At 34.4% G+C, this 22,134-nt stretch overlaps 1 protein-coding gene and 1 long non-coding RNA gene across 5 annotated transcripts in view; one reads left to right on the plus strand and one right to left on the minus strand.

Annotated features, from left to right (window-relative positions):
- The window catches only part of LOC111057133, a 94,979-nt gene extending 78,991 nt beyond the window's left edge, over window positions 1–15,988 (plus strand). Inside the window, exons 3-5 of one of the 2 annotated variants that reach the window (XR_005573284.1) lie at window positions 8,283–8,444; window positions 13,493–13,570; window positions 15,783–15,988. This is a non-coding gene — a long non-coding RNA (uncharacterized LOC111057133). The remainder of the gene's footprint in view (window positions 1–8,282; window positions 8,445–13,492; window positions 13,571–15,782) is intronic. The other variant, XR_005573283.1, reaches the window with a different exon arrangement.
- The window catches only part of LOC120354897 (protein DVR-1), a 217,292-nt gene that overhangs the window by 97,205 nt on the left and 97,953 nt on the right, over window positions 1–22,134 (minus strand). For all 3 annotated transcript variants that reach the window (XM_039442971.1, XM_039442970.1, XM_039442972.1), the window contains one exon: window positions 17,491–17,821. In XM_039442971.1, coding sequence (XP_039298905.1) covers window positions 17,491–17,821 — 331 coding nt within the window. The remainder of the gene's footprint in view (window positions 1–17,490; window positions 17,822–22,134) is intronic.

The following is a 22,134-nucleotide window of genomic DNA, read 5'->3' on the forward strand; positions in this document are numbered from 1 at the left end:
ATCCAAGAACTCAGGAGAATTACTGCTCCATTTATTCAACTTGATATGAGCACAGTTTAGAAGACTACAAAGTTGTGATTTTATTTCACAGATTTCTTCCAACGAATTAGCACCTGTGAGAGAATCGTCGTGATATATATCATCACGAATAGCTGCTGCTGCCAACGGAAATTTATCTCCTTCATCTTTCGCCAGTTGAATGAGAGCACGTTGAGCAAGAAAACCAGATGGTTTCAAACCATATGTGATTGTTCTGAGCTCATAAACGACAATATCATCAGAAGGATCTTCACGAAACAATATGTGAAGTAAAGAACGATCTTCTTCATCAACGAATCACGCAAAATGAACACTCTTCACTAGATGAGACTTGACTATGATGACGTAATATTTTGTTGAATAACTGACATCCCAATATAAGATCAACGGAACGTTGTTCATAGAACACAGGATCAGCAAGGTTGAATTTTTTCAACTCATTTTGCACTTTTGAACTGAGATAAATAGGGGGCAATGAACCAACTATATTATCAATCACATAAGCCTCAGCTTCTAAAGGAGGGTGATTTGAGCCCTTAGGTTTCAACAAACATTTCACAACACCAGAAGAATTCCCTACACTCGAGGAATTCAAACCAGAGAAATTTTGATGAAAATCATGAACAGATAAACCAAGTTTCATAACAAGATCTTTTGTGATGAAATTGGCAGTACTACCAGAATCAATCATTAAACGAACACCAATAAACGAACCAGATGAATTTTTAATAACTGCTTGAGCAGTACCTAGAATAACACTCGTTTTAGGAATTAAACTAACAATTGATGACTTATCAATAACATTATCAGTGATACCACAATGCTTAGAAGAATTTGAATTCTCAACAACATTCATAGTGCTATCAGTTTGAGTGATCGAATCAACGGATTTCGATGTCAAAGCAACTTTAGAGATGTTATCAGTAGACTTCTGATAACGAACAGGAGAATTCGAACGGCTAGTATCACTACTACTAGGATAATGAAGTAATTTATTATGCATACGACCACAATAACACAACGATTTAGACTTGCATTGGTTCACAGCGTGAAATTTGGAGAAACAATTGAAACAGACTCTCAATGATTAAATAGATTCATTCCTAGCTTTTGGATCTCTTTTCAAGGAAGCAGGACATTTGAATAACGAATGATTCGTTGAGTTGCAAAATGAGCATTTTGTTTCAGCACTATCATTCAATTCGCAAGTAACTAAGCTGCTTTTATCTCGAACGCTGTTATTAGCCTGAGTAGATAAGACAACCTTTTTCTGAAAAGACTTATTTTTCGGCTTATCGATAGATTTTTGTTCATTAACAGACGGCACATCAGATGCAGATAATTGATAAGATCTAACTCTCTTATTCACGAAATCAATCAACTGTTGACAAGAAGGAAAGCTCTTATCAGCTACCTCGAGCTCAAACGATTCACGTAATATTTTGTCTAATTGACGAATAGCTAATGAGTACAAGATATAATCAGCCAAATCAGGAACTTTCAACGATTTCAGAGTGGTAATACTATCACCTACTTTAACAAGAAAATCTTGAAGCGATTGCAATGGAGGTTTAAATGGGATTGAACTAGTTTTCAAAATCTCATTTACGTAGTAGTTAGCTAGCACCCTATCACTTTCATAACGCTTGCATAGAGTTTTCCATGCCAAATCAAAATCACTACTTATCTGAAAAGATTCCACTACTCTGGCTGCTTCGCCTTTCAACAAATTATGCAAAATATGAGATTTATAAACAGGAGAATAATATTTATCATCCACAATCAATGATGAAAAGATATTTTTGAATCTAGGTCAGTCTGAAATATCAGAGCCATCAAACGGTTTTATTTCAGTTGGAGGTAATATCATGTTCAAACGGGGAGAATGAGAGGTTGAAGGTGAAGGTTCACTTTTCTCCTTCGGTTTCTCATTTTTAATTTGATTCAATTTATCACGAGCATTTATAATTGCACAGGATAAATTATCAATAACGGTGAGTGATTGATATTCAGGTTCTTTAGTAGGTTCAACTTGAATAGATAATTCATTGATTCCATCTAAGAGTGCAGAATATTCTTTCACAGTATTTTCAATAGATATACTTCTTATCAAAAATTGAGATTGAATTTTAGGATCATTGATGTCCTTCAACAAGTCATAAGCTTGTTGAACACGGCTAAACAAAGTTTCTTTCTTCTTCAAACGAATAGTAAGCAAGGCTTGTGGGCTTGCCATTGTAACTAAGTAACTGATTAGATAAACAAGAAGATTTGTAAAGGAGCTTTGTAACTGGATTTGACATGGATATCAGTGCATGTATCAACAAGTAACTCTACTATTAACGAATTGAAATTTAAATTGAAAAATAAATCTCTTGGAAATAGAACATATCCTAGGCCTGGTCGGACCATTTGCAAATCCCGTCCTGTCCCCAAACCTATGGATTGGGGTACAGTTAAGATTTAATTCACGAAAACGGCGACAACCCTAAAAGTAAGTCTTTAATTTGCACTAACCTTGGAACTGGCGAGGAAGTGGACTGTATCTCGTGTGTAGAAGTTACTGCTGACGATATCCTGTCTTTATGCGTAGTCCTATATGATATTGTACATATATTGTGTATATGTGATAATTAATTGCGTTCAAGCTCGAACGCCATGGAACGAAAACGAAAAACGATGCTGACTTCTCGAGCATTATTCTTGAAGTGCTGGGTGGAAAGATAAACGAGAAGGATTAAGGAGGAGTGAGGGAGAGAGGTTATCTTGCCTCTTTGTGAGAAGGGGAAGGGGAGGAAAGCACAAACTAATCAGCCCACAATCAAGGCTGCCAATCCTCCGTTATATATATATATATTATATATATATATATATATATATATATATTCTATAAATATACTATATATATAATATTAATTGTTTACTAAGCACTTCTCGGCCTCCGGCCTCGGACTTGAAAACCGATTTCGAGCCGGAAAAGTCTCATTTTCGGCCCTAGGTGCAAAATCTACTATTGTTGTTCAACGAACTTGACCTGTAAAAAGGTTCGAAGAGTGCATGCTCAAAATTTGAAGCTGATCGATCAACTCTTTCCAAAGTTAATGTAGTACATTCAAACAAACAAACAAACCCACAGACTGGCAACAACTTTGAACTTGAGTAAAAATTAAGAACTTGCTAACGCTCGTTCAATAAATATTATTGAGAGGACAACGGGCAAGAGAAAGAACCATGTTGGGAGCAAATAACTTGAAGGAGTCAAACTATTTCAGTGTAGGGGATTGTATATTTTACAAGATAGTGTGTTGCTGAGAGAGATAGGCCTATAGTGAGAAAATGAAGAAGTGAGGATTTAATTTAATTGCTGCCTTAGTTCTTTTGCACAGCCGGCCCTCTCTCACATTCAACCATCAACCCTCCAGTACGATGCTACATCAACTATATTATACAATCCTACTCAGTGGAATGAGGGAACTCACAATATTACTAGCAAGAGTTGATAGTAATAAATATAATTGACACAAAAAATGTACAAATGAAGGCATGGGAAAGTCAAATTTAAGATAGGTAGAAGATGATATGTCTGATGCATTTTATGAAATAATAACAAAACCCTGATGGAAAAGAAAGGAGAGAAGTATTAAAAATATTTCTAATCACAATGAATGTAGAATGCAATAAATTGAATGTCAATAATATAATAATATTGTGAACTATAAACAGTACCTTATACACTGATTTACATCAAACGATAGTATTGCTTATAAATTAATGACGAATTTATTTATTTATTTATTCATTTACAATGGAGACAACGGGTTTCCCCAAACATGTCTCCTTTACAAGAAAATGCAAAATCTTAAAATATAATATATAGAAAACTTATAAAAAATGATAAAAATTAATGCTCTAACATCACTCCTAACTTTCAATGATGTAATATGGAATAAAGTTCTCAGTGACTCTGTTGGGAAATCAAAAGGACAAAAACGATTAAATTTCTTATAGAACATGATTCTTAAAAACTTATTTTGAAGCCATTCTAGAACATTTATTCTATCCATATGATATGGATTCCATATCTCTGAGGCATATTCTAGCAAGCATCTCACTAGTGACTTATAAATCAGAATCAAAGGCCCTACATCACTAAAGGGTGAACAGGTCCTCAGAATAAACCCCATTTGTTGATTGGCCCTAGCAGTTATTGAATCGATGTGTGAATTGTAGGAAATATCTGAAGAAAAAAAGAAATGTGAAAAAAAGAAAAATTCACTCCAAGATCTTTGAAATTCGTCACCTGTTCCAATGGCCTGTTATTCACGTGGTAAAAATTAATGTACGGTCTCAATTGGCGATTGAAACTTAGGAACTTACATTTGGTAACATTTATCTCCAGACCATTAGTTTCAAACCATTGGTAAAAATTGTTGATATCGCCCTGTAAAGCAAGCCCATCATTTACATTCTTAATCTCCCTGAACAATTTGACGTCATCTGCGTACATCAGGCAGGAAGAATTCTTTATAATAGTAGGGACATCATTTATAAACTAGAGGAACAAAAGTGGGCTGATATTGGAACCCTGAGGTACCCCAGATGCACATATGAATGATTTGGATTTGAAAATTTTGAATTTTAACAAACTGCATTCTTGATTGCTGATAAATCTGCAGGAGGTTCACTAAATTATCACCAAAACCCATCCGCCTAAGCTTTTTCAACAGTAGTCCATGACTAATAGTATCAAAAGCCTTGAATAAGTCCGTATAGATAACATCTACACGGCCTCCCCCATCCAAAACTTGAGATATTTTATCACTAAAGGTCATTAGGTTAGTGACAGTTGAACGACCAGGTAAAAAACCATGCTGCTCATCCGCAATGATGCTCCTGACCTGTTTAAAAATATTAGAATGTAAAACTTTTTCGTATATTTTTGAAAAACAATTTAAGATAGAAATTGGTCTGTAATTATTACTAATATCAGCTCTTTTACCAGACTTAAAAACAGGGGTAATTCTAGCAGTTTTCCACTTCAGAGGAAATTTCCCAGTTTTCACAGATAGATTAAAAATAAAGTGCAGGGGAGCTACTAGAACATCCGCACAGCCTTTAACAATAAATGTGGGTATTGCATCGGGGCCCTCAGAGCAGCCAGATCTTAAAGCACCTATAGCAGTAATAATCTCATTACCAGACACTGTAGCTAAATCAACAATCAATCCAGACATCCCAGACACCTCCGGCCCTCTCTCACGCCCTCCAGGGGCGATTGGTGCATCAGCCTCATATACAGATTGAAAATAAGTAGCAAATCCCTCGGCAATGCTAGAACCAGTGAAGAACTCCCCATTTAGAGTCATGGATGACTCCACAAATGATGTCTTTCTCTTGGTATTAATGTAATTACAAAAATGTTTCACGTCACTTCTGATGCCAGCCTGAATACCCGCAATATGATTATCATATGCAAGGGAAACTCGAGCTTTGAGTGAAGCTCGCAACGTTCTGAAAATATTATCATAGTAAGGAGAAGATCTTCTTTTCCGTGAATACCTATTTTTCGCTTTCAGATCACGAACAATATCAGGAGTAAACCATGGAGGATATTTACTGCTCTTTCTCTTACTTATTATCTTAGGAATAAATTCATCCATGCAATAATAGATTTTCTCATATAGTTCATCCACAGCACTATCCACATCAGTGCAGTGAAATAGGGAGTCCCAGCAACTGTCTCTTAGGAGACAATATAACCTGAAAAAATCACCTGTAGCATAATTATAACTAGATTCTAGGGAATTATTTGGATTAACCCCGGAAGAAAATGCAATATACGATATTACGATAGCACGTCCAGAAAGTAAGTTCCATTTCAATTTATATCCGCTTCAGCGCTGCGATCGCAGTTCCGCACATGCGCGGTAGACGCTCTGTATCAAGGAGAAGAAACGTGCATCATTTGGAGATCGCTGTCAGCCACGTACGTTTTTTTGTGCTTGTTTACAATGTCGGTGTTGATTGAAAATCCCGCCGCTTGTGAAATCAGGTCTGTGATTCGTTTTCTGAATGCAAGGAAAGTGAACCCAAGTGAAATTTATCGGCAAATTTGCGATGTTTATGGACAAAGTGCGATGAGTGATTCAATGGTGAGAAGATGGGTCCATCAGTTCAATGATGGACGTAGTGATGTGCTTGATGAAGAACGAAGTGGGCGTCCATCTTTGGTTACAGAAGAACTGGTTAACGCGATTGATGACAAGATCCATGAAAACCGAAGGTTTACAATTAGTGCTCTCGCTATGGAATTTCCCCAAATTCCACGATCACTAATGCATGAAATTGTTACCGGAAAACTGAAATATCGACAAGCTGGAAGAAACTGTTTCCAACTGGTTGAAGACACAGGCGGCAAATTTCTATGAAGAAGGCATACAAAAACTTGTGCCACGCTATGACAAATGTCTGCAAAATTTCGGTAGATATGTTGAAAAGGAGTTTAAGAGTTGTAGAATTTTATGCAATAAATGACTTTTCTGTATCTGTACACAATTCAATTTTATTACCAAACGGATCTTACTTTCTGGACCTACCACGTACAAGGCATCAACACTCAATGCAGGATGATGGCCATCCTCAGGAAGGAGGGGATCATCATCCGTTTCAATGCTTACGGAGAAATTACTCAAAACAAGGTCTAGGGTCCTACCAAGTTCATTTACAACTGAGCTATAAGAGTTGGGGTCATAAAAAGACATAAAGTTATACAAAATTCTTGTTCTTACTGAGCCAATAGAAAAATCATAATCGGAGGATGAAATTTCTGGTAAATTAAAGTCTCCAATAATCATAAAATTACCATTAAGTAGATTACTAAGAGATTCCACGTATTCAGCGTACTGGAGAAGAATATTTGAATGGGTTGAAGGGGGAAAATAAACGGCATTTATGTAGCAATAGGTTGCATTTAACTTTACTTTAATTGCGACAGAGTCATATTCGTTGAACTCTTTAGAAAGCTCATCGCACAGAACAGCTTGCAACGTTCTCTTAACTGCAATAAGCACACCACCTCCCCTCTGACGGCCATCACCCCCACCCCTGTCACTCCGATAAACCGAATAGCGCAATTTCCTTGTTTGAAAAATGTAATAATGAGAATAAAGATTCAATGCCATTTGAATTGTCGATTCTCTGAAAAGGCTATAAAATAGTATCCTTCCAATTAGCACACAACCGGGTAAGAGAGAGAGAGAGAGAGTGTGTGTGTGTGAATGTGTGAGGAAGTGGCGCATGAGTGATAGCGCGAGGGTGAGGGATGGAGAGAGAGAGAGAGAGAGAGAGAGAGAGAGAGAGAGAGAGAGAGAGAGAGTGAGTGAGTGTGTGTGTGTGTGTGTGAGAGAGGAAGCAATAGAACTAAGTTTGAGATAAGAGACAATGTCACGCAGGAGTATTGATGATTGAACACACACTTCTCCAGTCACACTAAGTTAAAAATAGAATATTCTCAAGAAGGTACAGTCTGTGCCAACATTCAAACCAGTTTACTCCCTAACCATTCTACCAGCAAACTTACATAAACGACAAGAGGTGATAGCCACAACCATAGACTGTTTTCCAGGTAGAGAAATTAGTCACGGACTCGCCCCGCCAAAACAAGACACTTCTTTTTCAGCACAATAATGACAAAAGCAGCCACCGCCAAAACAAGACTGATTTTCAGTGCTAGGATGGATGTGTCTGACTTTGAGGGTGGTGTATACTGACATCTCCCCGTAATGAGCTACAGCTTGAACCTCCTTATTTTCCCCCAGTCATACAATAGCCCACAAATTTGGGTTGGGTTATAAATTTAGTCTCTTATTTCCATCAGTATAAGAGTATCAGAGCCTATAATTTTTGTCAAATGTTCAGCGTTTCAAAATCTTTTCAAATCACTAGCTTTAAAATTATTATTTCCGTATTCAATCCTGAATCCAAACCCCTAGTTCAAAAATATTATTTTTTGCCGTACCTATAAATTCCACTAAATGGAACCGAACTTAGCACCTAGAACAAAAATGATTTACATACATAATCTGTTATTTAATAGAGTTTTTTAGAAATTGTAAAAAATCAAAGTTTACATTATGAATTGTAAAAAATCAAAGGTTACATTATGAATTCATCAGACATACTAGATCCCTTTGAGAGAACTTTAATTTTATTATTCAACTAAAGTTTTTCTTCATTGCTCAAAGGAGACGTATGTCGCGTCATGCGCCGATAAAGCTTCGGAAGGGTGTACAATCACGAGTATCATGGGGAAGCTGGTGACCCTTCGTTACCATCCAAAGCAAGGACGACCATAAGAGAGAGAAAAACCTTTCAAGGACACCTTCTGATAACTAAAGTTATGATTGGTAAGATTTCAGCTAATTTATCTTTTTGAAGTTCACTGTGTAGCTTGCTTTATATTTTTCAAACAACTCTAATTTTGCAATATCAATATCAGTCAGACAAAATCCCCCTTAAATAGAAAATTCTACTCCACCGTATGACTCAAAAACTTTATTTCGCCACTAAACATAACACCCACAAACACCGTGGTTGAGTGGACATTACTGTCCAATAAACTTCGCCACGTCATTAAAATGGAGAAGTCATTCTATTCTATTTAATAAAAAAAGGTCATTCCATCCATAGGATCTGCAATATTGAATCTCTAAGTTTTTCAATTTGGGAGGTGGTCATTATAATGCTGATCATTAATTAGTATTGGAAATATTAATTGATTTGTAGTTAGCTACAAGTCTGTGATCAACACTCCACATAGCTTTGTCCTATTGATTTTAGGTTTTCAACATTCACTTCATGTGGAAATTCCATATTGGAATAGGAGAGAATCGTTACCTTCATTTCAACCTCGGAGGGCGGGGCCTACTTGCTTTGCGGTAGCAAGTCAGATGATAACATGCATAACAAGACCAGCTTTCAATTTCCAATAAAGAAATACTATATGGAAAACTAGAGATAAATGACTTTTATCCAAATATATTTCATTCTATTTCGAGCTTCTAGAATATCAAGGTGATAGGCCTACTAATGAAATGAAATGAAATTTATTGATTCCTTTCACAAAAAGCATAACAAATTACAATTTAAAAAAGTAGGAACTAAGTTGACCACTCTAACCAGTATTCATGGTCAACATACAGAAAAAAAATTAATCATCATTACAAAAAATTACATAATGATTATAACTTGATTTAGAATTATACAAAAAAAAATCCATTGATTTTTGAGTCTAGCATTCATTGAAAATCTCTTGCACTCCGTGACGTCTGCAAACCATTGTGAACAAAAATATACAACCAGTACAATTTATCTTGAATATTAAAAAAAAATATATATGGTCTGTCATTATTATTTTATATGAATGTATTAAAAAACATTACTACTCTGCGATATATTTCTCACGATTCCAATTATCGAAAAGAGAAAAAAATGTATATAATGTTTAATTTGTATATTATTAGAACCTGTTTTTTTATAAACATATTCATACTTATGTCAGTGTTGCATCAAGAAGATCTAATACTTGGAAAGACATTAGCCAAGCACTTAAAAGTTTCAAAAAAGGCTTAATATTTTCAGATGATTTGATTTCGTATGGTAATTGATTGAAATATTTTGGAGCTACATATTGGAATGATTGCTTGAAAATTGATTTATTGACTTTTGGTAAACGAAACATTCTTTGTGTGATTCTTCTTGTATTGTAATATAAATTCTCTGTATCAGTATTGCCAGCTCTGACATAGAATAACTTTAAGACTCTATATACAAAGAGATGTTGTAGAGGTAATGCTCTTATGAAGGAAAATAATGGAAAAGAACTTTCTCTTCTAGTACTGTTGCACATTATACGAATTATATTATTCTGAGATACTCTCAGCTTTTCAATGTAACTCTTACAAGCACCCCCCCCCCCCAGCTGAGAATCCCATATTGCAGTCTGGATTGTACTAGTGCAAAATATAGTATTCTTAAGAGATTAAGATTACACAAATTTTTCAAGAGATAAAAAGATCTCACCGATGATTTAATGCTCTTATGAAAGCTTTGAATGTGGAAGTTCCAATTCGAATTTTGATCAAAGTTAACACCCAAATATTCAAACGTAGTAGTTCTTTCTATCATTTCACATTTGCAATTTATTCTGTTACACTGCAAATTATGAAAAAACAGTGGTGATGGAAAATCAAAACTGTTTGTTACACTAAAATTCACATACTTTGTTTTATTTATGCTTATCTTCAATCTATTATTATCACACCATTGTCTCAGTCTTGTCAGGTCTTCATTAATATTTGCCCATATCTCTTCTATTATATTTCTGTGGGAGTAGAAAAGTGCCACATCATCCGCAAAAGCGCTCACATGGCCATGTAAGGGTAACTCTAGTAAATCATTGATAAAGATCAGGAACAAAGTGGCTGATAAAACTGATCCCTGAGGGACACCTGTTCTAATAATGAGTGGTGAACTGATCCTTAACTTTTACTTTCTGTATTCTGTTGCTAAGAAAACTATTGAACCACTTGTTTGCCGTTCCTCTTATGCCCACTGCATCCAGTTTAGCTAATAATATTTTGTGGTCTACCAAGTCGAACGCGGTTTTGAAGTCGATATAGAGTCCAGTTGATTTATAATTTGCATTGAAGCTATCATAGATTTTTTCAGTTACTGAAAAAAGGGCGTCCTCCGTTCCAATTCCTTTTCTGAAACGAAACTGAAAACGACTGAAAAAGCCTATCCTGTCTAGATATACAACTAATCTGCTCCTCATAAGCTTTTCAAATATTTTTGAAAAAACGGATAATAAACTAATTGGTCGGATGTTGACAAGTTTCAATGAAGAATGTTTTTTGAAAATTGGTATTTCTGTGCTTATTTTCAATCTATCTGGGAATATTCCATTTTGGAAACTCAAGTTAATTATATGTACCAATACTGGAGCTATTGATTCAGCTATATTTTTAATGAGACTCACGGAAATTTTATCGTGTCCTGTCGATTTTTTTATTTTTTAAACCTTTTATTACTGATAAGACTTCATCGACAGTAGTAGGATAAATAAACATGGATTGGCATAGATAACGGGTTTTACATTGCAGGTTTGGAAGTGATAAAGATGGTGTAGGTGTGGGCTGATTTAGGCTACTTTGTACTTGAACTGAGATAAGCTGGCTGTTAATTGCCTCAGCTATCAGTTTCGGATCATCTAAAATTTTTCCATCGTTTGATTCAATCTTATCAACTGTCTTCTTACTCGACTTTCCTAATACACTATTAATAACTTTCCAACATTGAGAGGAGTCTCCATTACAACTCCTAATTTTGTTAGCGAAAAAATTATTTTTTGCTGCATCAATATCATTTTTAAGCGTATCACAAAAGTTAATTAAATATGATTTAAACGACTGGTCATAAGGCCGCTTCTTCTTAATTGAATATAGTTTTTTCCGTGTCCTAATTCTAGTCAATGAATTTTGGTTCATCCATGGACTGAAAACTTTAGCCTTATTCAGTCTATTCTGTTTACTAACCAATTTGATTCATTTGACTTGTGTTATTATATCACAAAAATTTTCATAACAAAAGTTTGCATCATTGTAGAAGAAAAGAGAGCTCCAGTCCACTCCCATCAGTTTTTCAGCTGCTAGCTTAAAATCAAAGGAAGAGAGCTCAGAATCTTTATCAGTTACATTCTTTATTTTTTTAAACTTGGAACTAGAATTATTTATTTTTAAAAAGCCCAACATGCAATGGTCAGTAATATTAATATCAAAAATTACACTTTTAAATGAGTCTATATTTGAATTTCTAATGAACAAATGATCGAGTGTTGACTTTGTGTTCTCTGTAATTCTTGTTGGATCATTAATGAGGGAGGTAAATCCATATCCGCTCATTACTCATGTAATTTTGTACGTTATTACAGCTATTTACTAAATCTAGATTTATATTTATATCGCCTACGTAAATTATATTATGATTCACATTTTGCAACTTATTTGTCAATTCATCTATAAAATCAATTTCCGAGAAACAATGCAATCTATACAGGCAGATTAGCTTAAAGTACGCATGATTAATAGTTACATTTAAAAGTAAAGAATCCGCGGTTGTCATTATCAAAACTCATCTGTGATACATTAATATTCTCATCTACATAACACATAACCCCTCCAGCTCTATAGTTGTTATTACAATTGGCAAAAATGTTATATCCTGGTAGATTATATAAGTTAACTTCGTCATCATTAATCCAGATTTCAGTCAGAACTATAAAATTATTTTTTTTTTAATTTGGCTTAATTCAGCAACTAAGGTATTGAAATTTCTTCTTACGCTTCTTATATTTGCATATATTAAGGAAAGATTATCATCGTCATTGAAAAACAATTTCAAATCATGGTAATAAGTTTTTGGGTTCATTTAGAATAGAAAAATATCAAAATTTAATCCGAATCCTCAATAAAAAACTAATTCAAAAATTCCAACAGCATAGTAAAAAAAATGTATTTGAAACAAGGATCTCACTCTCCCAGTATCTCTGAGATTTCATTGTATAGAGAAGCAAATACCTTTAAATGACTCGGTTTAGGAGTTCTAAAGTCAATCACTTTAGTTTCCGAATGTCACCAAGTGTATTCACCTTCATCACTCTTTCCCCCTCAGCTTTTCCAACAAAACACTTTCCATCTCGGCACCATACAAAAGCATATCCGATCTCCTGCACTTTTTTTTGAGCTTGGAGAGGAATTGTTTGTTTTCCTGTGACAAATGTTCATTCACATAAACTCTACTGGGTATGAAGTTCTTGTTGATTGTGTTGGCGGTCAGATGGTTTTTTCCTCTTACTTCTCTAAACTTCCTGAGAATCTCTTCTTTGGTGTCTCGATTATAGAAGTTGACTATAATCGCAGGCGGACGCTCCTTAATTGTTGTATCACGGTACAGGCTCAGAGCGATAACCGAGACGTCTTATCTACTCAACGGCTGAAGCCGAACTGAAGCCTAATTGTAGGACACTATGTTAATCCTACATAATAAAAAGCATGATTCCATTACTGAATATTGGATATTTTTTGGAAATCCATAATTATTACAATTTTCTTATCACATGCTCAGAAGATTCACTTTTTCCTCTCACATTATTTCATCCAGACTTTTTCTCGGTTTTTCTAAACACTTTCCTGTTCATGTTTTATTACAATATACCTATTACATGATAAACCATGATTCATAAAATATTCTTCCTCCTCATATTATCTTTCCAGCCGATCCCACCTAGAACAAGTAGTTTTGTTCATACATTGTTTGTTCTTTATACTTTTCTTTCGCATTGTAATGAGTAATGTGTAAGAGATTGATAGTGTTCTCATAAATTTTATTGTTACAGCAGCTGCTACAAACCGATGCTGGCCGAAGGCAGAATTGCTACGTGGCTTGCACAAGCCCAATCCAAGTTGGACAAAATGTAAGCATTGATCTTAAAATTCAATTTTTCTTGAAAAACAGCATTGGAATCATGAATAACACACCATCTCCCCATTCGAAAAAAGAGCTTGGATTCAATATGACTGAGCCAAAAACAAATTTTTAATGTCATGATTGAGTATATAGGAACTTTTATATTAGCACGATCCCCTACGTCACCGACCATCAAATTACCTCTACGAAAAGTATCAAGCCGTTTTCAAACCTGTCACTCACTCTGTATTGAGCTGTTTCCTGAATAAGCATCTTTCACCCAAGGTTATTAAAAAGAAGGTTGTTCCGTAACTGTCTAATATTGGGACAAAATGAAAATCGGGTGGAGAGAGTAGAATTTGGCCGGGACAGACATAATCACACCGAGCCCGCGCCGCGGCACGGCCGAGTGTCGGACGTACTAAGGCGAGAGAGAAAACAGAAGCTTTCAAACGTGTAGGTACCGCACTGCGTCAGTACCGTCACCGAGTTTGTTGCCCGAGCCGTGCCCGCGCCGTCACCGACTAGTTCAGTTTACTTTTTAACGGCTCGTTCAACATAGAGAGTGGAAAACTTATTGAAGAGATACGGAATTTTCCAGTTTTATACGATCAAAGTGATGAGAAATATGGTTGAACGGAAAAATAAGATAAACCAAAAGTAAAAGTAGAACCAAATAACTTAAGCCAAATATATAATATACATAATATAATAAATAATAAAATAAACAACGAAAAGTATAAAAGATGAACCCATGACTGCGTCCTTAATTTTAAATTTAAAACTAATTACGTTTAGATATACATAAGGCAGAAGATAACAATTTCATTGCTGATATATATTTCCAGAACACATGACTGATTGTGGTATTGTTATGCACCGAAATATATACCAGCACTATGATTCTCATCTTCTGTGTCTACAGGTAATTAATTTTAAATTGAAAATTTTGAATCGGATGTAACAAGCTTCAATAGTGTTATATTATTAACAATAGTTTAACACATTCAGAAATCAGACCACACAGAACTGAGACACTGCTGCCGCTCTGCTGTAGCACGGATATGTGTGTTCTCCTAACACCATCACCGTGTCGCGGGCGTAGCTCGGCCTTACCTCAGCACGGGCTCGGTGCAGTTATATGTGTCCCGGCCTTTTGAAGTGCCACAGATCAGAAATTCTAGTACCGTGCGCATGCACTTGTCTTTTCAGCAAGAATGTCATTTATGTTGTTATCTTGTTACACTTCTCAAAATAGAACACTTCACTTGGTTTCTACTTTGACTAAATCTAATAGAAAGATCTGATTTCAACATTACAGAAACATGATATTACTAGTAAAACATTGAAACATTCATAAAAATTTAAAACTCAACTGATCAATAATTTTTTATTGAAGCAACTTTGTGGATGTTATGATCCATGAAAGCTCAATATGATTAATATTTTCAATGAGCCAGTCGTGATCGAAAAATAGTACACATCAGAGATCCCGACTACACTGGAAGTCGGGATCTCTGATCTGTACTATTTTTCGGGTTCCCCATCACTTTTAGTTTCCTCAAATCGGAGTAGTCTTGTTTTTAATAACCTTGTCTTTCACCAACCAACAATTTTTTTATTGGGTACTTTAGTTATAACTATATTCTACATTCAAAATTTTAAATCATCATTTCTAGACCGAAAATCAAGTGACGAAGCAGTGTGTGACTATATAACCCTATCTTTTGGACAACATTAACATTCTATCAAAATCTTTGGAGAGAAATAGTACAGGCTTAGCCTAGTTTTCCTCCAATGTCATAATTGTATCATGATTATAGTATTTTATAGAATGAATAAATTAAATAAAATGAATAAAATAAATTCTGGAGGAATGTTGATTGGCATGATTGTGTAAAACTTACCCAAATCTCAGAAATTGTGATCAAATGATTAAAATAGAAAGACTAAACACTGATTCAGATGTGCTATGATTTGACTATTTTGTCTTCTTTTGATCGGGATTTCTGAAATTTGAGTCACTTCAACACAATCACCGCCGCATTTAACGTTTTCTTCAGAATCTGATTCTCTACAACTTCTATCAATAAAAAATTCAAGTTTATGATTTCATATCCAATTATAACCATCAAGTATTAATAAAACAAATTGATCATCCATTTTCTGCTTTGTATTAGTTTCTTTCTGATTTTTTTATTATTTTCATTTTTTTCCAGGAATCAGCCATCAACACCAGCTTCCCCAGTTACAACTACAATCAACAATAACTGTGAAGATGAACCTCACGAAGGGGATAGGCCTATACTTGGATAGATCAGAATATAGTAGCGACAAAAATTTTCATAAAACTTGTCTACTTGTTTAATTTACTCTCATCATAATCAATAAATTAGTAATTGATTATAATCACGGGTTTTAATCGGATAATCAATCCCTGAAATTTCAATATTGTTAAAAATATCAATTGAACTTCACAAAATTGCAGAAATTTACTTATAATAGAAACATAACCTATTTTTTGGACATTTTATTAATTTATCAAAATTTGGGAATGGAATAGATTTGGGCCAAGCCTGTTGTTCCTTCCTAATCATATTTATATGATTTGTGATTCTGTCCACGAATAAATAAATAATATACTTGAAAAAATTGTGAAATGAGGGTACAGTTACACTATGAGCAAGTTTGCCCAAATAAGTGCTTTCAAACTGGTAGTGAAAACTTACAGGTAAAAAACAGAATCTGGTAACATGCATAGAAACACCTCATGACATACACAGAGAAAATAGAATCTAGGAATAATGCAGAATTAGTTCCATTCTCTCTGGTCATGTCATAACATGTTTCATCCATTTGAAAAAAATCGATTCCACCTGTAAGTTGGCACTGCCAGCTTGAAAGTGCTTATTTGAGCAAGCTTGCACATAGTACAACTGTACCGTAATGTTCTCACAATATTGTAAAAAAATAGTGTTAAAAACTTTTTTACAAAATTGTGGAATGATGTTCTCACAATTATACTGTGGAATAATTTTCTCACAATATTATGGGGTAATTTTTTCACAATATTTTGTGAAAATATTCGGTTCAACAGTCTATCAATATTGTGTAAATATATTCCAATATTTTAGGAAAATATCTTCCCAACATCCACCAATATTTTCTAATATCTTGTAGAAAAAATATTGTTTCATAAAGATATTGTCACAGTATTCTGACAACATTGACCAACATTTCCAATACATTGAACAATGTTGTGATAATATTTGTCACTATATTGAGACAATATTTAAAAAAAAATATTTTCCAATATTGTGTCAACATTTTTCTATATTTTGTCAAAATATCTTAGGAACATAAACCAACAATGCTAAAATATCTTCAAAAAAATATTGAAGGTTTCATAAAGATATTGTCAGAGTATTTTCAGAACATCGATCAATATTAACAATATTGGAAAAACATTCCTTCCATTATCCACACAATATTGTTTTGCTACTTGGGATGTGCTTAAAATTTCCGTTCGAGGGTCATACACTAACATTAATTTCAATGCTAAACCACGTTTACTTGTAGATATGGTTGCATTTATCATAAAGTGTTTCATATGGGATTCAAACGAACGGCTGACATTTCTCCGTTTAAAATAAGTATCTGCATACGGGCCTAAATGCACTACTCATTGAACTATCATACAGGTACAATCAAGATGGGTAGAGCAAAAAACAATCAATAATAACAGATGAAATCTTGATGAAAATTATTGTGGTGATGATGATGATGATGATGATGATGAAAGACTCAGGCCCATGCGGTTTCTAGGACACTCATAAATCTAATGGGCCATTAAACATGTAGATGTAATGGTCCTTTAGATTAAATAAGTATCCCACAAACCGGACCCTAATCTTGCAAGCTACTTACTTCTGTCGGGAGTGTTCAGAAAGAACAGTCAACACAGGCTCGAGCAGTGGATCCTGATGACCAGCATGTATGCAGTGTTGACACTCAGCAAGAAGTAGGAACGTTTGGTTGTAGGTTTGGTGCATGTGTGGAGTGAGATCGATGTCAGCCCAACGGGGACCATAAGGGGCAAGCAAAGCCAGTGCCACAGATTGACTCCTGCCAACCATCAGTCGGAGTGTGCCATTTGAGCGCACAAGCATTCGTAATGTCACCTTCACTGGCCTCAGTGCAGCCTCCTTCAACACCAGCCTCACTTCGAGTCTCACTCCTTCCCCACGCAAGATTTTCACTGCCAAATAACACATCATAAAGGTTAGGCAAGGCAGTTAATGAACAGGTATTGATGGATTAGTCAGGAGAAAACATTTAAGATTACAGAGGCCTTGTGACTTTTCTCGTCACTGAACCATCAACAACAAAGCAGAACGAGTAAGACATGAGAAGAATGTTTGACTTAAATTAACAATTTATAACAGGAATAATTAATATTATCGAGTGACCTGGCTGGCTTAAGGTCTAAAGTCAGAGTTTTCAGGTCGCACATGATCAATTTCAGGCCTCTGGCATGACCTAACGACTGTTTTTAGGCAGTTGGAACCGACCACTTAACGTGTCTATCCGAACCACGTCAACAGAATAGCAATAATAGAAAACAATTTATTCACTGGAAGTGACTCAAATTTCCAGCTTATGATGCTCACATAAGCTATTCACTTGTGCGTGAGATGATGATTTGACAGACAGACATGCGCTCAGACGTTTTACCCTGGAAATGTGAGTTTTACAACACATTCTTTAATGAAGTTAAACACACAATAAAATAGAGTTTCTGTACAGTAGAAACATTCCATCACTTTCATTGAATCAATCGGAAAATTTTAGAAATTTCTCATTACTTTCATTGAATAAATGGGCAAATTTCAGATAATTTTCAAGCCATTCGAAATGACAACGTTTATCAGGATACGAAGATTAGTATAAAAACAAATAAATAGCGCTTTATTGGGAAACTATGGGGAAAATTTGTAAGCTATTCATTTCATGTTTATTTGGCATGTAGTGCACCATTATTGTACAAGGATATATACTTTTCAAATAATCCAGCAAGTGTGAAATTTTTAGGGATTCATAAATGGACTCAAAGTTCTCATGGGAGCCACATATCAAATAATCATATCAGATCAAAGCTCAGCAGAGTAATTTATTTGCTCAGAAGTCTATCCGGTGTAGTACCTATTAAATATTAAAGAACGGCCTATTTATCTTTCTTTCATAGAATATAATGTCGTATGGCCTCATCCTTTGAGGTAATGCCTCTCATATCGATGATGTTATACTTATCCAAAACAAAACTTCAAGAATTATAACAAGCTCATCGTATCTTGAGCACTGCATACCATTGTTCCATTAATCGGAAAATTTTAACTCTGATAAACTTGTATGTATATTATATCCTCATTTATTTTCATAATAGCATATCCTGTCTCTAGTGGAGTGATGTTCTTTCAATTACCACTAGGTACAGAAATAGCGTTGAGATACAACATCAAAGACTGACAAAATCTCTTAATAGTTTTGAGATTACAGGACAAAAACTGTTCAACAAACTGCCTTCCCATTCACATCATGTGTCACAAAGGATATTTAAACAAAAATATATACAGTAGTTGTAAATAATACTATAGTTGGATAGTATTGAATCCATTTTTTAAATTGACTGAATTTGATGAGTAGCTACCTTTCTAAGTGTTGGTTAGTCTGATTATCTTGTTATCTAAATTCAACTTCTTCATTAATCAACTGTAATACTATATAGTAAAAATATGCAACTTGAATATATTTCTTGTTATTGTTGTTGTTATTCTATTTATTAATATTCACCATCATGCTATGAACATTATGTATATATTACTGTAGAAGTATGTGACTTGATCTTAATGCTTGACCTTATACAGAGTGTCAAACAGGGTTTGAAGCAGATTTACTATGTTGAATGTACAATAAACACAAAATATTTTATTACAGAACTTGTAGAAAATTCAATATCGAAGAGAAATATGTAAAATGAGTCTATATATAAACGCAACCTTAAAAAATTAAATCCTTAATTACTTACAAAACATATGAAAAATAGACAAAATCTATTAAGCTCTCAACAAATGTACTGTAATTAAGTAGGCCTATGTAATCAAGTATTATTTTCTTTATAGGTTGCGTTTTTCTATTATAGACTTATTTTACATCTTTCTATCCGAAATTGAACTTACTACAAGTTCTGTAATAATATATTTTGTGTTTATTGTACATTTAACATAGTGAATCTGCTTCAAACCTTAAACGAGCTTGTTTTTGGACCAAGTTTGGCGTATTTCGTCACATATCCTAAAAGTTACTGTAGCTACAGGTCTGGAAACATTTTTATTCAATTTTTTAGTCCATTTTACATACGTACGCTGAATTGTACATATTAATTAACAGCCAACAAATACCTGTAGGGCAGGGGTACTGAAATTCAGATGAAATCTTTAATAATAATAATAATAATAATAATAATATTTTATTCTCAACAAAAGTATAACAAAAATAATGTAATACAGTTGAAAAACGTCACAGATAAATAACATAATAACATAAAATATCAATCTTAAAATAAAACTCTAATAACATTTAACAATTCATTAAATTTAGATGATAATTTTTTCACTCTAACAAGAATTCGTCAACCTCATAGAAAGCCTTCTCACTGAGAAAAGAATATAGTTTTGTTTTGAATTGTTTTTCTTCAACAATACTTCTCAAATCAGCCGGAAGTTTCGCAAAAAACTTTTGTCCCCTATAAGTAGGTGTTTTCTCAAATACACTCAGCCTATGTGTCTCAACTGAAATGTTATTCCTTCCTCTAGTGTTATAATCATGAATATCTGAGTTAACTTGGAATGAATTCAATCTATCCTTCACATGTAATATTGATTTGAAAATGTACAATGATGGAACAGTTAAAATACTTAGGCTACTAAAAGACTCCCGACATGTCTGTGGAAATTTGAGCCCTTCCAGGTATCTTATTGCGGACTTTTGCAGAACAAAAATTCTTTGAATGTTTTGCTTCGAAGTACTCCCCCATAATTCAATGCCATAAGTAATGTGGGATTCAATCAGTGCATAGTAGACACTTTTTGCTGTTTTTTTAGGCACCCGTTTAACAATATTTCTAAATGCAAAAAGTGACCTACTCAATTTCAATGATATCTTGTTTACATGATCCCCCCAATTAAGCTTGGAATCCATCGACAAACCCAACATGTTCACAACAGTACAACTTTCAATGTTCGTTTCACCAAGTGTTATGGTGGGGTGAAAAGGACGATACTTATAATCAAAGCTGATGACATGACTTTTGTTTGAATTTATAGTGAGGTTAAGTGCATTAAAAAACTGCACAACCTCATTTGCCATGTTATTTGCCTCAATCTCCAAGTCTATGAGATCTGATCTCTTAAATAGCAAGGTACAATCATCGGCATAGAGAGTAATTTTATCAGTGACAGGAACATTGAATTGAATATCATCTGTATATAATATAAAGAGTAATGGACCTAAAATGGAGCCTTGTGGTACGCCTCGTGTCAATGGTAACTTGGCTGAGTTTACTAACCCATTAGGAGTAGATATACATGTGTACTGGAACCTGTTGCTCATGTATGATGCTATCAATCTATTTGCCACGCCTCTAATTCCGAGCTTTGATAACTTGCATAAAAGAATATCGATATTAACACTATTAAAGGCTCTTGACAGGTCCAATAGGAGCGCAGTTACATAATCACCAGCATCAATCCCTTTCACAATTGACTCAAAAAAATTTACCGCTGCAGTGATTGTTGACTTTCCCTTCATAAAACCATATTGACAATTGAAAAGCAAATCGAATTTTAACAGATAACTCATAATTCTATCATGAATGAGCCTCTCAAAAACCTTTGACAACGTATTCAAAACTGAAATAGGTCGATAATTATTAATATCCATAACATAACCTTTTTTTAGGATAGGAATCACTTTGGCAATTTCAATAAGTCTGGAAATATACCTGTCTTAAACATTGAGTTGATAATGAATACCAATGGTTCTGCTATTTCATGACAACATGCCTTAATTACTGACACCGGGATTTCATCTGGGCCCACAGACTTTTTAGCTTTTACGTTTTTTATAACTCCCACAACCTCATTGACATTTGTGGGAAAAAGAAAAAAATTTTTTGAACATTCTTTATGACTTTTCTTTTTCAATGATTCTTGTGCTGCAGAGTTTTCATTTGCTGGAGCCATGGATACAAAAAAGTGATTAAAACTTTCAGCTATGGACTTGCTACCTGTTATCAGTTTGTTATTATATTCAATTTCGGTGGGCATTGATCTTTTTTTGTTACTCCCTCTAAGTCTATTCACAATCTCCCAGCTAGACTTGGTTCTGTTGGCAGAGGAAAGTATATATTCACTGAAATGTTTTTTCTTTGCCTTTTCAACCTTATTGTTATAATGCTCCTTTACTTTTTTAAGTAGTTTCATGTCTATGTCCACTCCTTCACTCACTCTCGTT

Source organism: Nilaparvata lugens, chromosome X (genome assembly GCF_014356525.2).
Source record: "Nilaparvata lugens isolate BPH chromosome X, ASM1435652v1, whole genome shotgun sequence".
Taxonomy (NCBI): Eukaryota; Metazoa; Arthropoda; class Insecta; order Hemiptera; family Delphacidae; genus Nilaparvata; species Nilaparvata lugens.